This window comes from Lynx rufus, unplaced genomic scaffold (assembly GCF_022079265.1).
Source record: "Lynx rufus isolate CCGP_SWC_20201006 ecotype Redwood Valley unplaced genomic scaffold, mLynRuf1.p SCAF_24, whole genome shotgun sequence".
Taxonomy (NCBI): domain Eukaryota; kingdom Metazoa; phylum Chordata; class Mammalia; order Carnivora; family Felidae; genus Lynx; species Lynx rufus.
The window spans coordinates 12,740,203-12,767,500 of NW_025814839.1; the positions used below are offsets into that span (position 1 = coordinate 12,740,203).

Here is a 27,298-nt window from a genome sequence, read left to right on the forward strand (position 1 = left end):
GACACTCCTTAATAAGCACGTGCTCACCTCCAAGGGTCCCCTCCCAGGCTGTGGGGTGGAGCAGGTGGATTTGGGGGGAGCACGGTGACCCGTGACACCCCCGTTCCTGCAGGCTGGCGTGCAGGTTAAGGTATCCGCCGGTCGGCTCTGAACGCCCGGGCAGCCTCACGCGGCTGGCTCCCCTCACCTGTGTGACCTCTGCCTTAGCAAAAGGACATCGGGCCGCCCGCCTGCCAGCTGGAGGGTTCTTGACTGCCCACACTTTATCCTGACACTCTGCTTCTCTTTCCGTCCCAACGTGGCCAAACCCAGGCAAAGCGCCTCGCAGGTGAGCACATGGGCACAGAAGGTGCTTCTGATCAGGGGAGTGTTTCAAACACAGTCGAGAGACGCAGATTTGGGCCAGAGGTCAATTGTACAAGCAGTGAAATAGGCCTAAGTACGTACAGGAATGTGGCAAGCCGGGGGGAGGTGGCCCTGTGGGCTGGCCAGCCCCAGAGAGTGTAGACAGCCTCCCGAGTAACTGAGTCCGAGTCAGGGGAGGGCTGACCTGAGCACGGACCTTCACGAGTGGCTTATATCCATGGGGGACAAAGGAGGGCGTGCCACATGGCTGGCTTGAGTAAAAACTCACCCGTGCTGGAGCACCGGCCGGTCTGAACTCCTCCCCCATGGCCTGATGCACGACACCAGCCTCCTGCTGAAAGGTGACACCCTGTGGGCCGGGTTCCCTTAGTCACCCCGTGGGCGCCTGTCAGGACCCACATGAGAATGGAGCTGGCGGCCGTGGCCACCGTGGTGGTAAGTGGAGGCAAACACCCAGGTGCTCTTCCTCTTGGTGGGAGGAAAAATCCGAGCGTGGAACAGAATTGCTGTCCTCACGCTGGCATTCTGCCCCCCTCGGTCCCGCACAGACCTTGCCAGGGAGGGGTGCGTGTTGCAGGGGTGGGGAGCCGCGGGCCAACAGATCCCGACCACCCCGCACCCCCCCCCCCTACTCTTCATTTGGTCACTGCCCCGTGCTTGTAGGTGCCGAGCGGTTTCCTGCGTTCGTTGTGGCCGGACCCATGATTGCTCTGGCACCTGGCAAGGTTTGCTTTGCAAGACGTAAAAATAGCTCTGGCTGTGCTCAGTTTTCGGGTCAGCTGGGCGATTTCGGCGAAGGGCGACAGTTTGGCATGGCGTGGGCCCCAGAGCTTCACTGCGGGGACTCCTCTGGCCTTTCCTGCTTATGGACTCAAACCGCCTGCGCAGTGCTCCTCCTGGACCACTGTGCACGTCTGGCATTGTTAGTTTACGTGTCGCTCTGATGCTCCGTCTTCCAGGGACACGGCCAGGTGTCTGGTTTTACCGTCGGGTGTCCACATGCTGGGGGGTTAACACCGTCCATTTTAGGGAATTTATCTACGTCCACGTTTCATGCTGGGACACTGTGAAAGGTTTGGGTGCGGGGGCCGGATTTGAGTGAAGTCAAGGTCCTGAGCTTCTCTGAGCCCATTTACTGAACTGTGAAATGGAAGTGAAAGGACAACAGCAATGATAATATCCATCACAGTTGTTCTGAGGTTCGAGGCTGGCAGGCACCCTATACTCGTGACGGTGTACTATGTATAAATACTATTATGTTTATTTGTTTATTTAAAAAAAATTTATTAAAAATTTTTAATGTTTATTTTTGAGAGAGGGAGAGAGAGAGCAAGAGAAAGCAGTCAGGGGCGGGGCAGAGAGGGAGACACAGAATTGGAAGCAGGCTCCAGGCTCTGAGCTGCCAGCAAAGAGCCTGACGCAGGCCTGACACTCTTGCGAAAGAGCCGCTGGAAAGACACTGCTTGTATCCCGGCATCCCTGATCAAGGTCCCAAGATAGAAAATTCCAAAGTCCAAATCCAAATCCAAATTCCAGCTTGCCTCAAGCCATCAGTCGGTGCTCAGTGTGGGTGCGCGGAGGTATCGTTCATTTTGTACACGCCTCGGGGGTACCTGCAACGTCCCAAGCTGGGCACCAAGATCCCGAACTGAATGACGGTTCGTCCCTGTCTACAAGGGCAGCCGAATTGGCCCGGAGAGACCAGTCGGTGCCGTTTCCATGCTGTGTTGTCTTTGTTCCCATGCTGGAGGTCTGTGGGCTCTCGCACCCTGTCACGCTCTCCTGCCCGGGGAAGGTGTAGGACTCTAACCTAATGGGCTCGCTAAGGGAGCCGGAAGAGCCTTTGCAACATTTTTGGCACTGTCCCCTGCCAGTGACTAATTTCTAAATCTGTCCTAAGGGCATGCGCGAGCCAGCAATGTCAGGACTCTGACCTTTCTCGCTGGCACTTTTTATTTATGTATTTAAAAAAAAAAAATTTTTTTTAACGTTTATTTATTTCTGAGACAGAGAGAGACAGAGCATGAACGGGGGAAGGTCAGAGAGAGAGGGAGACACAGAATCTGAAACAGGCTCCAGGCTCTGAGCCATCAGCACAGAGCCCGACACGGGGCTCAAACTCACGGACCGTGAGATCATGACCTGAGCTGAAGTCGGATGCTTAACCGACTGAGCCACCCAGGCACCCCTCGCTGGCACTTTTGAAAACTTTCTTGAGAACTTGCTATGTGCAAGAGTGGAGTCCCCAGAAGGACCTCACCATCGAGAAGCAGGAGGGAGGGAGGGAGTAGACCTGGGGGTCTGGACCCGGTGGTGGTCACCCGAGAGCAGTTTTGTCCCCTGAGATGTTTGGCGACGTCTGGAGACATTTTGCATCGTCGCAGCTGAGGGAAGGGGGTGCTCCCGGCATCTAGTGGGTGAAGGCTGTGCGCCCTACGATGCGCAGGACGGCCCCCAGCACGGAACAGGGAACGTTCCAGCCCCGGAAGCCAATAGTGCCGCGGTTGGGGAGCCTTGGGGAGAGAGCAAGGCGAGGGGATCAGAAAGCTAGGTGCTGCTGTGAAGAGGTGTGTACCTCTGCTTGTTTCAGTCCCCGCTTTCAGTTTTTGTGGGGCTACGTCTAGGGAGGGAAAGCCCTGGGTCAGAGAGCAGTTCCATGTTCAAGTTTTTGAGGAGCCACCGAACTGTTTTGCACGGCAGCCCCACCATTTCCCAGTGGCCCCAGCAACGTACAGAGGTTCTGGTTTCTCCACGTGCTCACCAGCCCCTTGCTGTTTTCTTCCCTCCGCCCCCCTTCCTTCCCCCCTCCCTCCTTCCCTGCTTCTCTGTCTCTCTGATTGCAGCCATCCTTGTGGGTCTGAAACGGTACATGGCAGTATATTGATTTGCATTTCCAGAACGACTAAGGTTGGATCTCTTCGTGAGCTATCGGCCATTTGTATATCTGTTTTGGAGCAATGTCCGTTCGTGTCCTCGGCTCATTTTAAAATCAGCTTGTCTGGGGGGGCACTTGGGTGGCTCAGTGGGTCGAGCGTCCGACTTCGGCTGAGGTCACGATCTCGCGGTTTGTGAGTTCGAGCCCCGCGTCGGGCTCTGGTGCCGACGGCTCGGAGCCTGGAGCCTGCTTCAGTTTCTGTGTCCCCCTTTCTCTTCGCCCCACCCCTGCTTTTGCTCTCTCTCTGTCTTTCAAAAATGAATAAACAGAACAAAAAATTTTAAATCAGCTTGTTTGTCTTTTTGTTGCTGAGTTGTAAGACTTCTGTATATGTTCCGGATGCTAAACTGTTAGCAAATGTGTGATTTACAAATATTTTCTCCCCTTCGGTAGGCTGTCTTTTCACTTCCTTGGTAGTGCCCTTTGATGCATAAAAGTGTTTAATTTGAATGAGGTCCAATTTATCTACTTTTTTTTAATGCTCATGCTTCTGGTGTCACATCTGAGAATCCACCACCAATTCTGAGGTCACAACGATTTGCTCCCATGTTTTCTTTTAAATTTTTTGTGTTTTTTTTTTCAATTTTTTTAATGTTTATTTATTTTTGAGAGAGACAGAGACAGAGCTTGAGCGGGGGAGGGGCAGAGAGAGAGGGAGACACAGAATCCGAAGCAGGCTCCAGGCTCTGAGCTGTCAGCACAGAGCCTGACGAGGGGCTCGAACCCGTGGACTGTGAGATCATGACCTGAGCCGAAGTCGGACGCCCAGCCGACTGAGCCACCCAGGTGCCCCAAATTTTTTTGCGGTTTTAGTTCTATTTAGGTTGTTGACTCATTTTGAGTTGAGTTTTTATATGGTCTGAGTTAGGAGTCCTGTCGTAGACTCTGGGTCTAGAGTTCTTTCTTGTCCAGCAAGAAAGCAGGACGCAGGATTAAAATGCGAGAGATGGCTAATGTCCGGGAGGAGACAAGAGCCCCGATTAAGGGTCCTTGCTCCGTTTTTATTAGGATCAGAAGGCTTACAAACGTGATGATGGACGTGCGCAAAGAGATAATAAATCTGTGAACATTAACTCATGGGTGTGAGGGAAAGAGGGTTTTGAAGATATACGGTGTTAGAGGTTTGGGTCAATATAAGACAAAATCCTGGAGACAGGCAGATGGTTGTTCAGGGCAACTTTACCCCACAGTGGTCTATAGCCCTATTTACCTATTTACCTAATTTGGTTCTTCCTTCCTGTGGAACAAGCTTTCTGCTATAGTACTAAATTGGGGGGCATATCTGCCCTGAATACCTAATCTTACTTACCTCATATACCTTTGTGTTGGGGCCTTTACCCCGCCCTCTCTATACCTATTTAACTAATCTTGTTTACCCAAACGTGGGTGTGAGCATCTGTGGCTTTCTAATTCTTTATGCCTTGTTAACCCATCGTGCAAGCCTGGGGAATCCCTAAGCTTATGCCCCACAGAGTCCAACCTCATTCTGTTGCTTGTAGAAATCAGTTGTCTCAGGACCATATGTTGAAGAGACTATTCTTTCCTCCTTGAATGGTCTTTTTTTTTTTCTTCAAGTTTGTTTATTTTCTTTAGTAATCTCTATACCCAGCGTGGGGCTTGAATTCACGATCCTGAGATCAAGAGTCTTGTGCTCTTCTGACTGAGCCAGCGAGGCATCCCCCCACCCCCCACATTGAATGGTCTTGATATCTTCATAAAAAGTCTATGGGCCATAGATGTATATGGGTTTATTTGGGGACGTTTGATTCTAATCCATTGATCTATATGCCTGTTCTTGATGCCAGTGCCACACTGTTTTGACCGTAGTTTTACAGTAAGCTTTGAAATCGGAAAGTGTGAGTCCTCCAACTTTGTTCTTTTTTAAGATTGCTTTGGCTATTGGTTCCCCTTGCAGCTCCATATGAATCTGCTTATCGTTTCAGGTAGTATGGCCATCTTAACAGTAGGAAGTCTTCCAGTCCATGAACATGGGATGTCTTACATTTATTTAGATCTTCTTTAATTTCTTTCAGCAATGTTTTATACACCAGCATTGTACACGTCTTTCACCTCCTTGGTTAAATTTATTCCTAGATATTTTATCCTTTTGGATGCTATTGTAAATGGAATTGTTTTATTAATTTCCTTTTCAAATTGTCCATTGTTGGTGCAAGAAACACAATTAATTTTTGCATATCGATCCTGTATCCTACATGTGTGCTTAATTTGTTCATTACTTCTATTAGGGTTTTGTGTGTGTGTGTGGATTCTTTTTTCTTTTTAATTTTTTTAATTACATGTATAGAGAGAGTGCAAGTGGGGGAGAGGGGCAGAGGGGGAGAGAGAGAGAGAGAAGGAGAGAAAGGGAGAGAATTTTAAGCAGGCTCCATGCTCAGCAGAGAGCCTGATGAAGGGCTCAATTCCACAACCCTGGCATTATGACCCGAGCCAAAATCAAGAGTCAGCTGCTCAACCAACTGAGCCACTGAGCCACCCAGGGGCCTCGTGTGTGTGGATTCTTCAGGATTTTCTATACACAGGCATCTCCTGCTTTTTGAAAGTTCACATTATGCCACTTTGTTTTTGTGAAAGACCTACACTAGTACCTGTTTTTGCTAACTGGAGGAAATCTGAAGAGGATTTTTGCTTTTAGGAAAAAAAGTGGAAAAGTTAAAATAGCCAAGCTGCTTTGGTGAGAACCACACTCAGCACCTCAGCACCAAAGCCACCATAGCTTTGAACTGTGTCTGTGAGCATCTGAGTTTTGTCTTGATTTATGTTGTGTATCCATTAGCAAGATGTGTCCTAAGCTACCAGAAAAGCCTAAGAGAGGTTATTTTATGGGCCTGGGAATGCTCAAAAGTGTTTTCTTATCAATTAATGGTAATTGCTTCTTTGCTTTATGCCGTTTCAACTTATGAAAGTTTTCTGAGGAACCTCTCTACTTTTGGATAGCGGGGAAACCTGTATAGGATCATGCCGTCTATGATTAGAAATGATTTCAGGTCTTCCTTTTCTGTTTGAATGGCTTTTATTTCTTCTTCTTGTCTAATTGCTTTGGCTAGGACCTCCAGTACAATAGCAAAATAGGTGAAATAGGTGAAAAGTGGGCACCCTTGCCTTGTTCCTGATCTTCAGGAGAAAGCTTTCAGTCTTTCACCATTGACTATATATTAGCTATAGGTTTTTCATAACGTGCCTTATTGCATTCAAGTTCCTTTCTATTCCTACTTTTCTGACTTTTTTTTTTTTTTTATCATGAAAGGGTGTTGGATTTTGGCCAAATGCTTTTTTTTTTTTTTTTTTTTTTTTTTGGTGTTCATCGAGGTCATCCTGTCAGTTTCCACTCTGTTCGATGGATGTGGTTTGTTACATTGATAGATGCTGAGCCACCCTTGACTGCCTTTTCTGTAAAAAGAAACTTGATGACCTTAAAGGGAAAAAACCTCCTGACCCTGTGTATTACCTGGAAAATACCCTGATGACATTTCAACAGTTTCTGTTGCCCAAAGTGCACAAGAAGTACTGAGGGTCGTGCTGTTCTGGGAAATCTTGAGAACGTTTCTACTTCCCTTAAGAACATAATATTGAATTATAAAAAGACAAAAGCCTTTTAGATACTATATTGATGTGTTTGAGCTTTGTGGTCCTGTTTTTTTGTTTTTTGTTTTTTCTAAATGCTTCTACTGTATCCCTGTGGCAAATTGGTTCTGAAATTTCAACACGTTCAGGTCGTATTTTTGTTTGTTTGCTTTTTAACAATCTTTACTTCAAATAGCAATGATCGACTCCATTAATAGGGCAGAGTTAGCGTGGAGGGAAGAGGCATGGGTTAGAAATCAGAATATCTGAATTCATGCGTTCGGCAAAATGACTTTTTGTCTCTTGTTAAGCTCGCCCTGTTTACCGGACACTGTTTTAGACCCTGGAACAGAACAGACTCCCTTCGGTCTTGCTGGGTTTTCATTCGGTTCTAAGCACACTCCATCCCGGGCGTACTAGTGCTAGGAAGAAAATAAGGCAAAGTGCCCTTCCCCCTTCCAGAACCATGATGACGATTGTGACAGTAATACAGCGATGATGGCGGTGGCGATGATAAGATAATGGTGACAGACATAACAGTCCCTTTACATCTACGAATTGGAATATGTAGAGTCTTCTCTTTTCTTTCTAGGTAACAGCTTTATTGAGAGATAATTCATATGCCATTCGGTTCATTCATGTAACCTATCTACTTCCGTGGTTTCTAGCACATTCCCCAAGTACATTCACTACAGTCAATTTTAGAACATTTTCATCCCCCCCAACACAACCCGTGTACCCTCTATCCCCATCCTACTAGCCCTAGGCAACCACTCACCTTTCTGTCTCTATGAATTTGCCTGTTCCGGGCGTATCAGATACGTGGCGTCATACAATGTGGTCTTTGGCGCCTGGCATAATGTTTTCAAGATGCATCTGTGTTGTAACGTGTGTCAATGCTTCAGTCCTATTTTATGACCAGATAAGACTCCGTTGTATGGATGGATCACCTTTTGTTTACCCATTCTTCAGGTAACGGACATTTGGATTGCTTCTACTTTTTTGGTCTTAGGAATCTATAACGGGATTCATAACAGGCATGATCTACTCATCTCTTACGTGCATGTTGATGATTTACGGTGAGCGTGTGTTAGTGTCCCTAAATGAGAGGTGAGAAACGGACATCCAGAGGCGTTCAGGAACGTGCCTAGGACCACAGAGCGTGTTCTACGCAGAACCACTCTGTCCACTGCCTTTCCTCTCTGGCACGGCCAGCTGAACCCACAGAACCCTAGCTTGCCCCTTGCCTCGCGAGCCCCTTTAGGGTGGGAACAACTCCATTATGTAGACTCTAAAATGCCTTTCCTTTTTTTCCCTACAGATTTTCTGAATGACCTTGCTTCTTTTTCCATCTTGTTTGATTTTCTCCTGCTTGACCTTCTCCTGGTTAAAATTCTGGGGGGAAATGACAGACTCCAAGCAAGTCACCAAGAGCACACCCGAAGGGAGCTGTAGCCCAAGCCAAGCTCCTTTTCCAGCCTCAGACAGCTCAGGGGAGCCGCCGCAGAAAAATGGTAACAACGGCCCTCTGCCAGAGACTCCTAACCGGGCTGAGCCAGCCTCCCACAGAGGTGCCGACGATACCGATCAGCAAAGAACTTCCGGGCCACCCCCACGCCAGAATCCCCCAGGAGACTCCCTTTCCTCTGATGACACCTCCCCAGCGCCCCAAGCCAACGCAACAGGGACCACAGACCTGAAGACCCCAGATACTGATGGCCCGTCGTCTCCAGCCAAGCCCCAGGGCCCGCGAGCCAGACCCCTCTCCAAGAAAGACGAGAAGCAGGAGCACATCAAGAGGCAGCTGATGACCAACTTCATCCTGGGCTCCTTCGACGACAACTCCTCCGATGAGGACCCCAGTGCCGGCTTGTTCCGAGAGTCTCCCCGGAAGGGCAGCCGGGCCAGCCTGGGGACTCTGTCTCTGGAGGCTGCTCTCACTGTAGGCGAGCCGGAGAACCCCGTCCCCACCATAAGGTAACGTGCCCTGTGTCCTTCTAACTGGGAGGCACAGGAGACTGTCTTTGTAGAAAGAACTTAGCCCAGTTGGGAAGCCGACCTTGAGTGTGACCGGCTGTAATTTAAGCCGAATGAGCCAAGGCTGACAAGAGCCATGCGGGATGGGATGATGGGGGCTGGAGGGAGGGACAGGTTCCCTGCCTCCTGAAGAGACCTTCGTTCATTTGTTCCTTGATTCTTCCAACAGGTAACTAAGCACGGAGGCACATGCCTTCCCCTTAGGGATGCCTTCAAAACAAAAACTCAGATACGGTAACCGCATCCAGCAATTTGTTGGAAACAAAGGCCCATAGGCCCGTCACAGGCGGGAGTGTCGAGCCCGGGTGTGCAGTTGGTGGCTTTGTTTGTTTTTGTTGTTGAGCTTTGCCGCCTCCCGTCCGGGCGACAGAATTGCAAACAGAATACGGTAGTTCCAGGTGGAAAACTCCGGAAACACAGACAAGCAGAGAACAGAGAAGAGCCACCAACCGTAACTTGGCCAGGTCCTCTGCTTTCCTTCCAGTGTCCTTCCCTCCTTCCGGTCTGTTCCTTTCTCCAGGAAGTAGAATCCCACCGGCTGTCGGTCTCAGCGCACCTCTTGTACTCTCTCTCGAACGTGAAAAACTTGGACGAGGAGGTGGCTTCTTCCATAGGTGCCCACGTTCCCAGGGAGCTTAATTTGCGCTCTGGTGAGCACATAGAAGGTAGAGAGAGACGAAATGCGAGTATTCCCTGTACTGACCGTCCTCAGGGGGGATTTCAGTTTGAGGTTCCGGAAGGGTTAAAGGAAGGGAGGGCTTTAGGGTCTGGTACAAAGAGCAGTCATTGGTGTTGGAAGCAGAGCTGGTTCCACCTGGGCTCTGCCACCCCCCACTGTGTGCCTTTGGGCATGGCATTCGCCTCTCCCGGCCTCAGTTCCTCATCTGCCAAACACTGACCTGATTAAATGGCATAACGATTGTAACGTATGCAAAGACCGGTACATAGTAGGTACTTAATAAGCCCCGGATTCCTTCATAGCTCCTCCCTGTGGCTTGCTCTTTGTCCCCCCAACACCCACTTCACCCACCACTTCACAGTTTATATAAATTATCCATTGATCCCTTAGAACAGCAGCACAAGGCTGGCGGTGGGTCCCCATTTTACAGATGAGAAAACCAGGGCTCAGATCCATGGCGTCCCCCCCACTGCCGCCCCGCCCTGGCTACGGTTGACCCTTTTGCTCACATCCGTTGGTCCATCTTGGGTCAACTCTGAAGAAATATTCAGGGGGGAGCCTCCCAACCCCCTCCCCCCCAAAACCCTCCAGAGTGTTGCTTTGCAGAGAGCCACTGCTGTGCTCTCCCTCTTCCACAGGCTGGTCATGCCTCTTCCCCGGGGCCCCCAGGTCAAAAGCCCAGGCCACGTTCAGATGTGGGCAGGTGGCCTGCAACCAGCCGGAGGGGTGAGGAAATGAAGCCTGACTTAGAGAAGGCCAATGTGTGGGTAAAGTGCCCCTGCTGGAGTCCGGGGAGTTCCCTTTATTAATATTATTCTTTCCCGGTCAGCTGCTAAATAATCTGCACCCTCAGGCAAATCCCCTAACCTTCCGGGGCTCTGTTTCTGCAAAATGGAGGTAGGGAGTAGGGGTTTTATTTTATTTTATTTTTTTGCTAGTCCTTCCAACCTTCCCATTTCGCAGACAGAAACCTAAGACCGGGGTGGGGGGTGGTTTATTCCAGGGGGCTGCACTCAGGCAGAAGCCACCGCAAAGGCATTGATAGGTCTGCCGATCTTCCCTGCTGGTAACAGGTTCTTCACAGACCGTGTGACCTCCGTGTCGCTCCAGAGGTCACCTTGTGGCCCATGCTGGCGTCTTCCTGCCAGACCACCAGCCAGGAGACTGGGTAGAGAAACGGCACATGTTTAATTCTGTGGCGTGGGAGGAGCTCTTTTTGAATGATCTCAGAGAGCCTTTGTCTTCCCCCTGTGCCCTCGCCATCCCAGGAAACTCACATTTGCTGTTCCCTCTGAACTGAAATGGCCCCCACCCCCTCCTGCACACCCCCCTCCCCCTGCCACCGTTTCCTTACACCTCCCCCCAGGACCTACTTCAAGGCATGTGACCCTCTGCTGCCTCCCTCTTGAAATTCTTAATAACTTTTCAGCAAGGGCTCCATGTTTTCATTTTGCACTGGGCCCTGTGTGGACTTGGAAATAGTCCCCAGATGGCGGACTTCCCATGCAACCCTTAGAGAACAAAGCTGGTGAGAACATTACAAGTGACAGAATGCTCACGTGCTGTGAAATGAAGGTTCCGAGGTAATCACTTTGGTCAACAGTGGCAATGTGATTAGTATACAGTGGGTCTGGGGTAAGATGCCCGTTCAGAGCACTGTTGCCCTGATACTTCTCTCCTGTGGGTGCGTGTGTGGACTGAATGGGTGGGATAGGACAGGTTCAGGATCGCACAACTGTAGTCCTGAAAATTAAAGTTATGACCCAGGGGGCGCCTGGGTGACTCAGTTAAACGTCCCGCTCTTGCTTTTGGCTCAGGTCACGATCTTATGGTTCACGAGATTGAGCTCTGTGTCAAGCTCTGTGCTGAATGTGGAGCCTGCTTAGGATTCTGTCTGTCTCCCTCTCAAGATAAATAAATAAACTTAAAAAAAAAAAAAGTTATGACCTGGAAATTCATTAGTTGGTGGTGAACTCATTTAGCAGCAAAATCCACCTTGAATAGATGTAAAGTTGTTTGTAGTGTTTATCCCATTTTGTGAATATTCATGCCTTCTGCTGCTGAAATAGTAACATGAAAACGTATCATGTAAAGCTTTACCATCACCCCCTAAAAAAGTTCCCAAATTCCAAAGCATATTGAGTCCTGGGAGTTTCAGATAAGGGATTGTGGACACATGAATGTAATGTGCTTAGATTTCTGCCCAATTAGTAAGCACAGAAAATGAGGGTGCTTAATGTTTGTGTGCGTGTGTGTGTGTGTGGCTGGAAAGTCTATAAGGAATGTGTCAAAATAGTTAATAATCATTGTTTTTATATGGTGCAATTATGAGTCATTTAAATTTTCTTCTGTGTTTTCCAACTTTCTGCTGTAGATACTGTTACAACAAGTGTGAACAATGTTTAATAATAAAACCTTATAAAATATTGGGGGGGAAAAGTGAACCAGTCATCCCACTTCCTAGATAAAAAGCTGAAGCCCTGACCCTCAGGGGTCTGTCAGAGGTCTCTGATATCTCTATCAGAGATAATCATAGGCCCTCAGTGCCATTCGAGCCCGGACCCTCAGCAGGTGCAGGTCAGAAAGCGGTCTGCGGACTCCCGGTATTGATGCTTAACCTGGGCTCCAGCAAAGATGCCTCCACCCTCCTCCTAACCCGTTCTTGGCATTAGTGAGAAGAATGAGGCAGGAGAGGCAGCCATTAAGCTCTGTGACCTTGAGGATGTCACCTACCCTCTCAGGGGGCTGGACTGGATGCTCTGAGATCCTTTGTGGCCCCAGCAGCCTTTGCTTTTGTTTCTTTGTGTGTGGAGCGGTGCGTGGTGGGGGGCAGGGGGGGAGGTGCTGGAAGAACGGAGGTGGGGGGGGGAGGGGGGAAGAGAGCTTGGGGAAAGTTTGTTAATTTTGAACCATTTTCTCCTGGGCCGGTTGCCCGTGGATGGTCTGGGTCCTTCTAGGTAAACATTAGGACAAACTCAGAGATGAAATGGTCCAGTGGAGAAGCTAAGGTTTGTCCCATTCATTCATGGGCTTGGGAGCATTTATCATAGGCCTGCTGGTTGCCGGGCTCTGTGCAGGCACTGTGGGTGCTCAGATGGCCTCAGAGAGGCCAGGCCAGGCCAGGCCAGGCAGGAGCCTACGAGGCCACTAGCCCAGAGAACTTCCCATTGTGGGCAGAGAACTTCCCACTGCGCATGCTTTCTCCTCCACTCAGCTGTCAAGTGCCTCCGGGGCCGAGCCGTTAACCTTTCTGTGCCTCAGCATCCTCCAGAACGAGGTCACAGTGCTGCCTACCTCACAGGCCCGGTGCCACGCTTAGCTGAGCTACTGTGAGCCCACAGTGCCATGGCGTGATCACTGTCATTGGGTGCCAAGCACAGTGGTCATAGCGAGGGCCCAGGCCCCGCAGGCAGACAGGTCTGGCTTCAGATCTCAGACCCGTCCCGTGAGCTCTCTCAGCTGCAATTTCCTTCTCCGTCGAAGCGGGGCAATGCTGGTGTCTACCTCACAAGTGTGCTGAGATCACGGGAGAAGGAGTGGCGGGTGTGGGTGGCCCAGGGACTGCCTCGGGGGCCGGCCGCTGAATGGGCATCTTCCAAAGCTCTCGCCTGTGGCCATGGCTCTTCCCAGGCCCCTCCGGGCGCACATCCTTAAGGTATAGCAGCCTGTGTCCGCAGGGGAGTAAGTGGAGGGGGGGCAGGCGAAGTGTCCCCAACAAAATGGTAGAACACAAGGCAGTCCACAGGGTGCTTTCCCAACCACTCACTTCCCTGGTGGGAGTGCTGAGTTCAAGAGAGGCTTCTCAAGGCAGACCGCAGAGCCCAGGGAGGCGAGTGCGGGTCGGTGGGGTCTGGACCGCAGTGAAGGGACACCACAGGCGAGCACCCTGACACCCGGGACCTTGCTGCACTTCTGTCCCAGATAACGTCCTGGGTGGGCTTGCATCGGGCCTCTTCCAGATCCTTCCTGCTCATGATCTCCCCTCCGTATCTCTTTTCCTCTGCTCCAAGTAGCGAGCAGGTCATAAAACTTTAAATTGTCTATAAATATTTGTTATTTGTCCCTCAGTGAAATGCCATGGATCTTTTGATAATGTTTTAATTTACTTATTCCTTTATTGATTTAGGGAGAGGCTGGCAGAAACCCCGTTTTCAACTCTTTTTTAGCTCCTAAGATGTTTTCTGGGAGGTTCGGGGGAAGGGGGTCTCTGTTTTCACATTGTTTCATTGGTGGACTGGATATTGAGTTTCGGAAGAGGCTGGCTATTAATACAGGATCCAGAGAAACTAAACATTCCTTTCTCTCTCTCTTAAATATCTGGATCCCGCTTTATTTTTATTTTTATTTTTATTTTTATTTTTATTTTTATTTTTTTAAAGTTTATTTTTTTATAATTAAAAAAATTTTAATGTTTATTTCTGAGAGAGAGAGACAGGGTGCAAGCGGGGACGGGCCAGAGAGAGAGGGAGACACAGGATCGGAAGCAGGCTCCAGGCTCTGAGCTGTCAGCACAGAGCCCGACATGGGGCTCGAACCCACAAATGGTGAGATTGTAACCTGTGCCGAGGTTGGACGCTTAACCAACTGTACCACCCAGGTGCCCCTTAAGTTTATTTATGTATTTTGAGAGACAGAGTGAGAACAAGCGAGGAAGGGGCAGAGAGAGAGGGAGAGAGAGAGAGAGAGAGAGAGAATCTTAAGCAGGCTCTGCACTGTCAGCACAGAGCCCAATGTGGGCTCAGTCCCACAAACTGTGAGATCGTGACCTGAACTGAAATCAAGAGTCGGATGTTCAACAGACTGAGCCACCCAGGGGCCCCGAATGTATCTTAATTTAGAAAAATCTTTCACTTCTGCTCTATGCTTAATGGAACATTTCCTCCATCACATATTGAAAGGGATTATTTTAAATTGTTTTGTTAATGTTTCTTTATTTTTGAGAGAGAGAGAGAGAGCTTGCACTCGCATGCAGGGGAGCAGGGGAGGGGCAGAGAGAGGGAAGGACAGAGGATCCGAAGCGGGCTCTGTGCTGTCAGTGGGACTTGAACTCACGAACCATGAGATCATGACCTGAGCTGAAGTCAGACGCTTAACGGACTGAGCCCCCCAGGTTAATGCCCCAGGGCATTATTTTGTTTTTGTCTGAATGAACGCACTTGGTATATGGATGGTTTTACAGATGAAGTGGAGAGAAGAGGTTTGCTCGGGGTCACAGAGGGCACAGGGCCAGGCTTGAGGCCGCTCACGGCTCCGGAATTTCCACTGTGCTGCTAGTCACTTGTACGTGTACCATTTCTTGTTTTTGCGTGTGCCTTTCGCCATTGACCTGGCTTTTCCCTCTGCCATACCAACAAGTTAAATTTAGCCTCTGATGAGCCTGAGCAGAAGGGCTTGTAACACGAGACTGCATCTACAGCCAAGTTTGAACTGTCATCGAAAGCACAGTGACAATTGTTTAGAGGAGATGTTTGTATAAAGGCGGGTACCGAGCATAGGGGCGTGTGTTATTCTTTCCTTCCGATCTTCTCTTCCCTAATAAGGCAGGCAGAGAAAAACCCAAGTCGTTATCGCTCTGATGACGTGCCAAGCGCGGACATCTAAGTGAAATCCTTTTCTTGAGAGCCCCCACGTGAAAGCGAGCTGTGTTACGACCATCTCTCGGGCTGGGTTGGCGGAGAAGTTAGCATCACCACGATGTCCAACAGGTGTTGGGGTTTTGTCACTAGAGGATAAAAATCCAGAGAGATGCAAGTAAACCGATTCAAGCTCTTTCCCACTGATCCTTACTGACTTGGGGTCTTTTGAAATACTTTCGTTTCCTGATTTTAATTGTTTTCCCTATTTTGAGGTGAATATATTAAATTTGGGTCATGTCGGGGATGAATTTGCAGGGGGGAGGGGGTTGGTTTGAAACTTTAAAAAAATGCATCAGCCTAAGGTGGAGTTTGTTTTGGAGGAAGGAAAGACAAGGCCGTGGAGAACATTCTAGAAATTCTGAAGAACTGAGAATTGTGTTCACCTGTTTTATGTATTTATTTCTTAATCCCCTTGTTGAAACAGTTGATATATGGCTAGAGCACAGCTAACTGGTGTCCTCAGGCAGGGCTGCTTCTACAACTCCTAGGAGAGGTCACTGCTGCCATTGTGGCCATATTTGCAAACTTTTACATTAGTTTTTGGCTTCTTGCTTTGCTGTGAACGTAGGCTACATGTATTATCATTGCAATATTTTCTAGGCAGTGTTTTGGGTCCTTTTAACTTATGAAAACTACTTGGAGAAGTATTCATTCATTTATTCTAACTGGAATCAGTTTGCGTGGGTTCAAGGCTCCAGCTCTGTCACCCTTAGGAAATGTACATCTCTGGGTCTTGTTTCCTTATCTGCATTATGGAAATAAAAACGATAGGACTGGGGCGCCTGGGTGGCGCAGTCGGTTAAGCGTCCGACTTCAGCCAGGTCACGATCTCGCGGTCCGTGAGTTCGAGCCCCGCGTCGGGCTCTGAGCTGATGGCTCAGAGCCTGGAGCCTGTTTCCGATTCTGTGTCTCCCTCTCTCTCTGCCCCTCCCCCGTTCATGCTCTGTCTCTCTCTGTCCCAAAAATAAATAAATGTTGAAAAAAAAATTAAAAAAAAAAAAAACGATAGGATTGTTGGGCACCTGGGTGGCTCAGTCCATGAAGAATCCCACTCTTTTTTTTAAATTTATTTTATTTTATTTTTTTTAGCGTTTATTTATTTTTGAGATAGGGAGAGACAGAGCATGAACGGGGGAGGGGCAGAGAGAGAGGGAGACACAGAATCTGAAACAGGCTCCAGGCTCCGAGCTGTCAGCACAGAGCCTGACGCGGGGCTCGAACTCCCAGACCGCGAGATCATGACCTGAGCCGAAGTTGGACGCTTAACCGACTGAGCCACCCAGGCGCCCCAAGAATCCCACTCTTGATTTCAGCTCAGGTCAGGATCTCACGGTTCATGAGTTTGAGTCCCGCGTCGGACTCAGAACCTGCTTGGGATTGTCTCTCTCCCGTCTTTTCTCTTCCCCTACCCCACTAGTGCTCTCTTCTCTCTCTCTCTCAAAGATAAATAAACTTACAATGAAAAAAAAATTAAAAACAATAGGATCGCTATTAAATAAGACAAAGGCACAAGAGAGCACTCAGGGTATGCTGGTCTTAGCAGAAAGCTTATTTTTTTTTAAGAAAAGATGTATTCATTTGAGTGTGGCTGACACACAATGTTGCATTCGTTTCAGGTGTAGGACATAGTGATTAGACAAGTCTATATAGTTATGCTCTGCTCACCACAAGTGTAGCCACCATCTGTCACCATACATCACTACTACACTATCACCGACTATATTCCTTATGCTGTCCCTTTCATTCCTGTGACTCATTCATTCCATAGCTGGAAGCCAGAAAGAAGCCTTTTTAGGGTCTCAGGGCAGCTGGGGTCTTCCCTGCCTTGAAAGCACTCACTTTACCAGGTGACCCATGTGGTCCGAAGTGTGTGTTGGGAGCTCTCCGTGGGGACAGAGGGACCTGGAACAAACTTGTCCCTGGGAATAGAGGTGAAAGAATGAGCAAAACCAGGAACTTGGAAGCCAGAAGTTGACCTGACTTCGGGGGCTTTTACCAGGCACTGTGGTGACATCTGACTCATATTTTAAGGTTTATTTATTATCAGAGAGAGAGAGAGAGCGCAAGGGAGGGACAGAGAGAGGAGAGAGAAAATCCCAAGCAGGCTCCACACCGTCAGCTCAGAGCCGGAGGCAAGGCTGTATCCCCCTAACCCTGAGGTCATGATCTGAGCCGAAATCAAGAGTGGGGCTCTCAACCACCGACTGAGCCACCCAGACGCCCCTGACTCATATTTTAAATAAACCATATTTTCCACCACTTCCCTAGCGGGTGTATTCAAGCACTTGTGAGTTTTGCCCAGCTGCCAGTAGCTAGTGGGTGCCATCCTGGAACGCTTCTACTCCAGTCAGGCGAGCTGGGTAGGAAAGCAGCCAAGAGGGTTTTTGTTTTTTGCGTTTTTTTTTTTTTTTTTTTTTTTTTTTAACATCTCCGGCGGTCGTCTCCCGGCGCCCAAGGTCAGCGGTGACTCCGTGATTGGCCGGCGCGGGGGGGCGGGACCTGGCCGGCGGGGATAGGGGGCGGGGCCCGGTGAGGGGGCAGGACCCTTCTGGGAGAAGGGGGTCCGCTTGGGGGCGGGGCCTCGGCGGGCGCGTCCGCCCCGGACACTTGCGCGCAGGACTCATTTCGGGATGGAGGAAGCTCAGCGCTTGGGCCGGCATCTGCAGGTTGCAGCACAACCCGGCCCGAGCCGCTCTCGGACCGCGCCTCCGCCTCCCTGTGGCTGCCCTGCTGGGCCCCGGGACCGGGGTCCGCTTCAGGGGGTCCAGGGGTGCATGCTCGGCATTCCGGAAGGAGCCGGGTGGGATTGGTCGGCGGGCAGGTCAATATGAGTCCTGCCAAGTGCAAGGTCTGTTTCCCTGATCGCAAAGTAAAGTAAGTAAGCCTGCAATTCTAATGACCGTTATCTTTTGCAAACTTACGCAGCGTGTCCCCCCCGCCCCTAGTAGAGACAAGCTGTGTGACCCCTTCGCTCCACCTCCTCTTCCCCGCCCCCACCAAAGAAATGCAGGCTTCAGTTTGGCCGCTGGGGAGATGGAGGCTGCCTTGCAAAACCCGGGAGGCTGGATTTGGCGGTGATGTTGTTTGGAAGGGGGCGCTCAGAAACACAAAGGTGGACCCGCTGGCGGGGGTCCTCGCTTTCCTCCTCTTCCTCCCCTTTGCTTTGGTGAAGCCTTGGTTGCGGAAGGCAGGACTTTGGAAATGATCGCGAAGCCCGGGGCGAATCAATGTGCATCTGAGCGCGCATCCCATTTAAGGTTATTTTCTGAGCAATTAGTGCAGGCATTTCTGTGCCCCAGTGCTTCCTAGCCCCACCTGCTTGATTTCTTGTTTTCATTTTATTGCACTTGAAAAAATTACCAAAGTCACGTTCTGTTTGTTGTTGAAAAGTCAGAAAATTCTAGATAAGCAAAAAGGAGGAACAAAAATCACCCTTAACCACTTCTCCCCATGCATCCCCGCCCACCCCAAGATCTTTATTAACAGTTGCTGGATAGTTAGTGCAGGGAAGTGAGGTCACTTGGAGCCAGAAGGACCTGGTTGTTTGGGTTCAAGGTTGGGGGTTCAGAGAGGGCAGGAGACATGCCCCAGGAAGGAGGCTGACCTTGAAGTTCTCTGGTCCCTCTGCAAAGCAGAATAACAGAGCCTTTCGGGGGACCCTCCTTGGATTGCTGAAGGCAAAGGGCCTGCAGACGGGCACCAATCCCCTGTTTGGATCATGGTCTTTGTTGTACACTGAGCTTTTTGTAGAGCATGTTAGTCACATTTCTACCCCCATCTGACCCCTCTGGCAAAACCCCTCAAGTCCTCCGGTGTGCCCAAAGCTGGCCGTGTGGCCTACAAAGGATACATTTTTTTTTTTTTTCCTGATCTGTAAGGCTATTTACACAAAAGTTCAACATACGAATCTTGAATCACATTGAATCGAAACCACCTTAAGCTGAAAGAATAAACCTGCAAGAATTGGAATCCCCCCATTGCAAGTGGCTTCGCTGCCACGGGAATGCTGCTCAGAACCAAGGCCAGCTGCCTGGTTGAAATGTGGGTTGTTGATTGGTGGTTCTCGCCCTCGCCCCCACCTGCATGTTAGAATTTCCTGCGGGGGGGGGGGCAGGGGCGGTGCTTTTGGAAAATGTAGATGCCTGGGTGACCCCTACTCCCCCCTCCCCAACAATCCTTCCCATCCTGGGGATGCTGAGTAATTAGTCCAGGTGGGGTCTAGACATCAGCAGTTTTTAAGGCTTCTCGTGATGGAGTCCACAGTCAGGGCCGAAAAGCACCGCTTAACTCAGAGTTGGTGAACTGTTTCCATCAAGGGCCAAATAGTAAATATTTTCGGCTTTTGTGGTCATATGGTCTCTGTCACACCTACTCAGCTCTGCCATTTACTGCCCTAGCAGCCACAGATAATACATCATGATTGAGAGGGCCTGACTGTATTCTAATCACACTGTATTTATGGACACTGAGGTTGAAAATTCACGTAATTTTCTCCTGTCACAAAGTAAGATTCTTTCAACCATTTAAAAATGTAAAAACCAGGGGCACCTGGGTGGCTCAGTCAGTTGAGCATTCAACTTCCGCTCGGGTCATGATCTCCCGGTTTGTGAGTTCGAGCCCCACGTCAGGCTCGCTGCTGTCTGCACAGAGCCCGCTTCAGATCCTCTGTCGCCTTCTCTCTGCCCCTTCCTCGCTTGCACTCAAAAAATAAATGAACACTTAAAAAATAAATAGAAAATAAATAAAAAGGTAAAAACCATTATTCGCTTGTGGGAGGTACAAAAGCATGTGGCAGCCTGGCCTAGCCCAGGTGGCCATCCCAGGAAGCACTGGGCCGGTGGGGAGGGGGACAGGAGGCCTGAGAGATTTCCAAGGGTCTCTGTGTCTGGGAGCCCAAAGATGAGTTCAGAATTATCAGCCTTTTACTAAGCTATGCAATGTCCTTTCTTCCTTACTTGCTTGGTGAAAATAGTAAGTAAATAACTTTACTTCCATCAGGTCATCGGCTCTCAGCAGTTACCATCCCTATTTTACAAAAGAGAAAGGAGAGGTAGGGACGCAAGGGCTGGTTGATGTCAGGGCCCAGTGGCCCCATACTGGGCTCTTCCCATGGCTTCCCTGTGGAGAGGCCCCTCAGCTTAAGGTCTTTACTGCCCGCAAGGCCCAGTGCTGAACCCTGAATACACACTCAAGGAAGGAGACGCAATTAATGTTGTTAATATTTTTGTCTTATGAGGGAACTAAGAGACACCTGCTAAAGCAACTTTCCCAGGATTACACCGGTCAGGAATGGTAAATTCTGCATTGAAAGTCTAGAAGGATGGCTGTAATCTACGATTAGATCTATTAGAAACCATTAGGGTTTCTCAGCTGAGGCACTGCTAACGCGTGGGGCCCTGTAATTCTTTGCGGTGAGGGGCTGTTCTGAGCATCCTAGAACATTCAGCAGCATCCCTGGCCTTTACCTACTAGATGGCCACCCCTCCTTCGTTGTGACCACAAAAAAATGTCTGCAAACATGGCCATGTGTCTCCGGGGGACAAAACTGCCCCCAGCTGAGAACCCAGTGGTACACACATCGCCTCTCAAATATAAGTGCTTGTTTTTTCAAGTCCAGACAATAGAGATACTCCCATTTGTCTTAAATATCTTCCTGCCTCAAACTTAGATTCAGAAGGTCAGAGTCAGATTGGAAGCCCACACTTGCCGTCTGTGTGACTTGAGGTCATCGGGCCTCTCGGAGCCTCAGTTTCCTCACTGTGAGCAGGAAATGGTGGCCTCCCCTGCACGGGGCTCTGGGGATTCAGTGAGAAGCCCCCTGTGTCTGATTCATAGTGACACTTGAGATGTTTATTCCTTCCCTGCGGGTGTTTTCTGCCTGGTCTTGTGCCTGAGCAGCTGACTGTGTTTGGTGTTTGGCGGATAGCTCTGTGGCCTAGTTGATTGCACCTGAAGCCATTTCCAAAGTCACCCTGGAATATTTCAGCCCTCACACTTGCCTTGGAACAAATGCCGGTTGACGGTCGGCCCTCCAGAGCCAATGTTGGTTGGCCTCCAACTTTGTCAAAAACGAATAAAAATAGCCACTGGCCTGGAGACTGGGTCTGAAACAAGGCCCCTCCGGCAGCACTGTGTGTTCACCCGCCTAGTTAGTTGTGATGGACCGCGACCCACCTGATGGAGGGGCTCTGTCGCCATGTTTGAAATCAAAATGGCGGCCGGGAATGGTTTTTCCAGGCCCCAAAATGGTGTTCTTCTCCTGGATGACTTTTTGTTGTTGTTGTGCTTTAGGTCAGTTTGCTAGAGTTTTAGTGTTTGCGTGCATGGAAACGGGACGTCTGAGACTATCTGAAGCCAAAAGATGAAGCCAGCCAGTCGGGGAAGGCTGTAGATAAGAGTGGGGGGTCGGGGAGAGCGGATGGGTGGGGAGCAGACCCCGGGCAGAGGAGTGGCTGAAGCGTTTCCTGGTGAGGTTGGGAGGTCAACAGCCCCTGATCCTCTTGGCTTCACTGCACTGAAATGGTAATACAGAGTTTACTGTCAGATGCCATTTTTTACTTTCTATATATTAACCTTTAAACCTGGTGAAGTACGTGTTAATAACCTTATCTTACAGTTAAGGATACTGAGTGCCTTGCCCAGAATGGCTAGGGCTTTCAGCATCCCTATTAACAAAATTCATAGCTTTTTTTTTTTTTTCTTATTGAAAATAATTTATCGGGGCGCCTGGGTGGCTCAGTCGGTTAAGCATTCGACTCTTGATTTCGGCTCACGTTGTGATCTCGCGGTTTCATGAATTCGAGCCCGCGTCACCGCAGTGACAGTGCAAAGCCTCCTTGGAATTCTGCCTCTCTCTGTCCCTCTCCCGCTCACTCTCTTTCGGTCTCTCTCAAAATAAATATGCTTAAAATTTTACCACTGCGGGAAATTTAACAAACATAAAGGAAGAGAAGAAAACACAAACCACCCATAATTGCTCACCATTTTGGCGTCTCTTTCCCTAGATCAGAGGCCTGCAGGTTAGGGCCCTCAGGCCACATCTGCTTATTTTTGGAAATAAATAAAGTTATCCGAAACAAACTGAGCTCCTTGCTGATTGATGGGATGTAATTGGCAAGACAATATCTGCCCTTCCAAAGTACCCTTGTAAGTCCTGTTTTGTTTCAGTGGTTCAGCCCTAGGAGGTTCTAGAAGAAAAGCTGCTTGCAGTTTATTTATTTAAAAAAAATTTTTTTTAATGTTTATTTATTTTTGAGACAGAGAGAGACAGAGCATGAACGGGGGAGGGTCAGAGAGAGGGAGACACAGAATCTGAAACAGGCTCCAGGCTCTGAGCTGTCAGCCCAGAGCCTGACGCGGGGCTTGAACTCACGGACCTCGAGATCCCGACCTGAGCCGAAGTCGGATGCCCAACCGACTGAGCCACCCAGGCGCCCCATGATCAATCAGTTCTTCACCAAAAGTTTGGTCCCCTGGACCCACTCATCCCTGCCCTCGACCTGCCTGGTGACACAGCCACTGGACACACCTGTGGGTGGTTAACTTCTGGCTTAATTCCTGGCAGATGAATGTCCCATTGCTGCGTTACAAAAGTGGACTGAATATTCTCGCCTGATTCTCTTCCATGCCAGGAGAAGGTCCTGTCAACATCCCACTAAATGACGGCAAAAGAGATTTTTATTTTATTTTATTTTATTTTATTTTATTTTATTTTATTTTATTTTATTTTATTTTATTTTATTTTATTTTATTTTAAAGTTTATTTATTTTGAGAGAGAGAGTGCAAGCAGGGGAAGGGCAGAGAGAGGGAGCGGGAGAGAGAGAATCCCAAGCAGGCTCTTCACTGCCAGCACAGAGCCTGACTCGGGGCTCTATCTCGTGAACCATGAGATCCTGACCTACGCAGAAATCGAGAGTCGGATGCTTAACCGACTGAGCCACCCAGGCGTCCCTAGATTCTTTTTTTTTTTTTTTTTTTTAAAGAGATGGAAACCATCAAGGCTGGCAGGACAGGAGAGGAGATTAGCAATACTATTTTGGAGGCCCCAAAGCAGGGGAGCCAGCAGTAACTGGCTTAGCAGAACCAAGAGGGCTGAGTCCTAAAGCAGCCGTGAGGACGGCTGAGAACTTACTGGATCTGCACCCTGAAAGGCGCAGGGACTGGCGGCACCACGTGCCTGTGCGCCTGGGGGTAAAGGTGGGGAGGTACCAACGTAAGAATTGGGTACAACATGCCCAGATCTTGTCTGCTTTGCTTGGCAGGGGTTGTCCACTCCCACCCCCACAGAAAGCAGGCAATTCATTCCCTGGAGAGGGAAAAGTAGAGGGTCTTGGTGCTGGGGACCGATGGGCACGGTGGAGGGTGTGGGGCCTGTATCCAAACATGACGATCAGGGTCCGTATAGGTTATAGGTGTTGAAACCTTCCCTGCCCCCCATCCCAGACCTTCCTGCCACGTCCACCCCCCCACCCCCCCTCTTCCCAGCTGCTGGCCAGTTGAGAGTTGGACCCTTGAAAGAAGACGACTCTAAGTGTACTTGGGGTTCCCTGGTACACAGCAGCCCCCCTCCCCAAGGTCCCGAGCGTGGAGCTCAGGGTCCGCCGGCCTCACCTCAGTACCTTCTGTCAGCCCTTTGGTTCTCGCTCTTCGCCACGAGGAAGTGACTGAGGCTTAACAAACAGTTGGGGACAGTTTCTGATATGGAAGGCAGGCCCCGAACAGAGAGACGCAAGAGACTTGGAAGAAACAGAAATCGTGCCAGGGGAAGGGAACATGAAAAAGCTGCCATTATTGCCCTCACTGAAGTCAGGGAGGATGTTGCACACATAGGCATAGGATGCGTGAAAAGGAAACGCTGCTGGTCATTAACAAGCTCTTGGTTGTAAAAACACAACAGCGGCGGCGGGGAGGGGGGATGGGTGGTGGGTGGTGATCCTGGGTGGCTCAGTCAGTTGAGCGTCTGACTTCAGCTCAGGTCATGATCACACAGCTCATGAGTTCGAGCCCCTCATCCGGCTCTGTGCTGACAGCTCGGAGCCTGGAGCCTGCCTCGGATCCTGGGTCTCCCTCTCTCTCTGCCCCTGACCCACTCGCATTCTGTCTCTGTCTCTCTCAAAGACAAACAACCATTAAAACAAATTTAAAAACACAACAGCGGGTTAGGAGAGAAGGCTGAAGGAATCGCCCGGAAAGTGGAAGACACGAGATGGGAAGTAGGGGAGGGGTAAAATACAGAAACTTGCCGGCCAGTCTAAGAATTTCAGCAGCCGGATGATAAGGCTTCTGGAAAGAATAGAGAAAAAGGAGGCAGGGAAATCATTTGAAGGAAATATTTGAAGATAAATTCCAGGATGTGAGTTTTCACATTGAAGGAGCCTGATAGATGCACAGCCCCACTGACGGAAGCAGATGCACACCTGAGCACATCCCTGTGAAACTGTAGGCTACAGGAGACAGAGACAAGGTCCTATAAGCTTCTGGATGTGAAACAACACAGATCACCCACGAAGGATCCAAGTATCGGAACAGCTCCGGTTCCAGCATCCTCGGAAGCCACAACACGATGGTGCAAGGCTTCCAAAACTCGGAAGGAGAAGGTTTTCCCTGATAGAGTTCTGTACACGGCCGAACGCTAGGGTCAAACGTGAGAGCAGAAGGAAGTTTCAGACCACGCCAGCTGATGACACATTTACCACCCCCAGCCCCCACTCCCGAACGCCTTTTTTGAGAAGGCTAGCGATCTCCCCCTGAAGCAAGAGAATAAACTGACATCCAGCATAGAATCAGAGGGAATCTCCAGGGCGGTAGTGATGAAGTAGCCTGGTGCAGTGAGGAGGAGGACAGGCACGCGAGGACGTCCTCGTCACATGTCCTGCCATGGTACCATCTTTTTAACCAGATGAACTACTGGACGCTATGTCCCAACAAAATGAGGAAGAAAGAGGGAGCCGTGTGATCCCCCAAATGAGGGATCAGACCCGAGGAGAGGCAAAAGGAATCCCGAGGAGGTCAGCAAAAGAAGGCCCAGGATGACAGTTGGGTAAGGGGGTCTGGAGAACCGGCAGTCAGGACGGGAGGAGAGAGCAGAGGCCTCCAGGAGGGATGTTGCCAATGAAAAATAAAGGAGCTGCTCAATAAGCTGCAATTAGTCGGCTTTATTAGCAACAGGTGCAAGAGCTATGCGAAGGAGGGGCACCTGGGTGGCTCAGTCGGTTGAGCGTCCGACTTCGGCTCCGGTCATGATCTCGCGGTCCGTGAGTTCGAGCCCCGCGTCGGGCTCTGGGCTGACAGCTTGGAGCCTGGAGCCTGCTTCTGATTCTGTGTCTTCCTGTCTCTCTGCCCCTCCCCCACTCGCATTCTGTGTCTCTCTCAAAAATAAACATAAAAAAAAGTAAAAAGATATGTATTTGAGTATATTTCTTAATATTATCTAAAATAGATAATATTTTTTGATAGATAATATAGATAATATTTTTTGGTGGATTTTTGTTTTATAGATCATGTAAGTATAAAATCATAGGTATACACAGTATGTGCCATATCAGCCTTTAAAACTACATATCTAAAATCTCAAAGGCTCAGAAAATATTTTTCAGAATTTCTTTTTTTATAATCAATATGTTTACTGTATTTTATTATTTTTTTGCTATAGTTATACTAAGTTTTTATTTGTTTTAATTTAAATCCAAGTCAGTTATTGTATAGTATAATAATAATTTCAGGAATAGAATTTAGTGATTCATCACTTACATGTAACACTCAGTGCTCATTCCAACAAGTGCCCTTCTTAATCCCCATCACTCCTTTAGTCCATTGCCCCCCTTCCTCCCCCCCAGCAACCTTTGGTTTGTTCTCTGTATTTAAGAGTCTCTTATGTTTTGTCCCCCCCTCTGTGTTTATATTATTTTTGCTTCCCTTCCCCTACGTTCATCTGTTTTGTATCTTAAATTCCACGTATGAGTGAAATCATATGATACTTGTCTTTCTGTGACTAGCTTATTTTGCTTAGCATAATACACCCTGGTTCCATCCACATTGTTACAAATTCTTTTTTTAATTTATTTTTTAATGTTTTACTTATTTTTAAGAGAGAGAGTGAGCGAGCATGAGCGGGGGAGGGGCAGACAAAGGGAGACGCAGAACCTGAAACAGGCTCCAGGCTCTGAGCTGTCAGCACGGAGCCCGACGTGGGGCTCGAACTCGTGAACTGTGAGATCATGACCTGAGCCGAAGTCAGAGCTTAACTGACTGAGCCACCCAGGCGCCCCTACAAATTCTTTTTGATGGCCGAGTAATATTCCATTGTATATTCCACATCTTCTTTACCCATTCATCTGTCGATGGACATTTGGGCTCTTTCCATAATTTGGCCATTGTCAATAGTGCTGCTATAAATAGGATTTCAATGTACAGTCAGTATAAAAAACGTTGATAAGAGGGATGCCTGGGTGGCTCACTTGGTTAAGTGTTTGACTCTTGATTTTGGCTCAGATCATGATCTCACGGTTCGTGAGTTCAAGTCCTGCATCAGGCTCTGCACTGACAGCATGGACCCCGCTTGGGATTCTCTCTCTCCCTCTCTCTCTGCCCCTCCCGCCTCTCTAAATAAATAAATGAACTAAAAAAAAAAGATGTCACACAAGGTGGTACTCATGCATTGTTCAGGACTATGGAGAGATGGAAATGCCAGAGAAGTGCTTTCCTCTGGTGTGGGGTTCTGGAGGGGGAGGGCAAGGAACCACCACCTGGAAGTTACACACTTTTTTTTGTTGTTTTCAGCCCCCCAATTTTTGATATGTGTGTGCAGAAAAGGGCAAGAAAGACAAATCTAAAGTGTTAGACTGTGTGGGCTTGCTCCCTGTTCATAAACCCCTCCCCATAAGCTTTTCAGTATTATTTGAGTTTCTAAGTTGGGAGCGTATGAAGTAAAAATTAACTGGAGATTAAAGATTTGAAATGTACAGCTTGGGGCACGCCAGGGATCGCTCCTGCTCATTCCTGTATTGGGTTCTTGAGTCTCCTTGTGAAATGCTTCAAGGTCCCTGGTGGAGACTACAAAGCAA

At 49.0% G+C, this 27,298-nt stretch overlaps 1 protein-coding gene across 1 annotated transcript in view; it reads left to right on the forward strand.

Annotated features, from left to right (window-relative positions):
* The first annotated feature begins 8,213 nt into the window (after positions 1-8,213).
* The window catches only part of ACACB (acetyl-CoA carboxylase beta), a 99,209-nt gene continuing 80,124 nt past the window's right edge, over positions 8,214-27,298 (forward strand). The window contains 1 exon segment of the mRNA XM_047088463.1: positions 8,214-8,860. Within this exon segment, the coding sequence (XP_046944419.1) occupies positions 8,214-8,860 (647 nt within the window).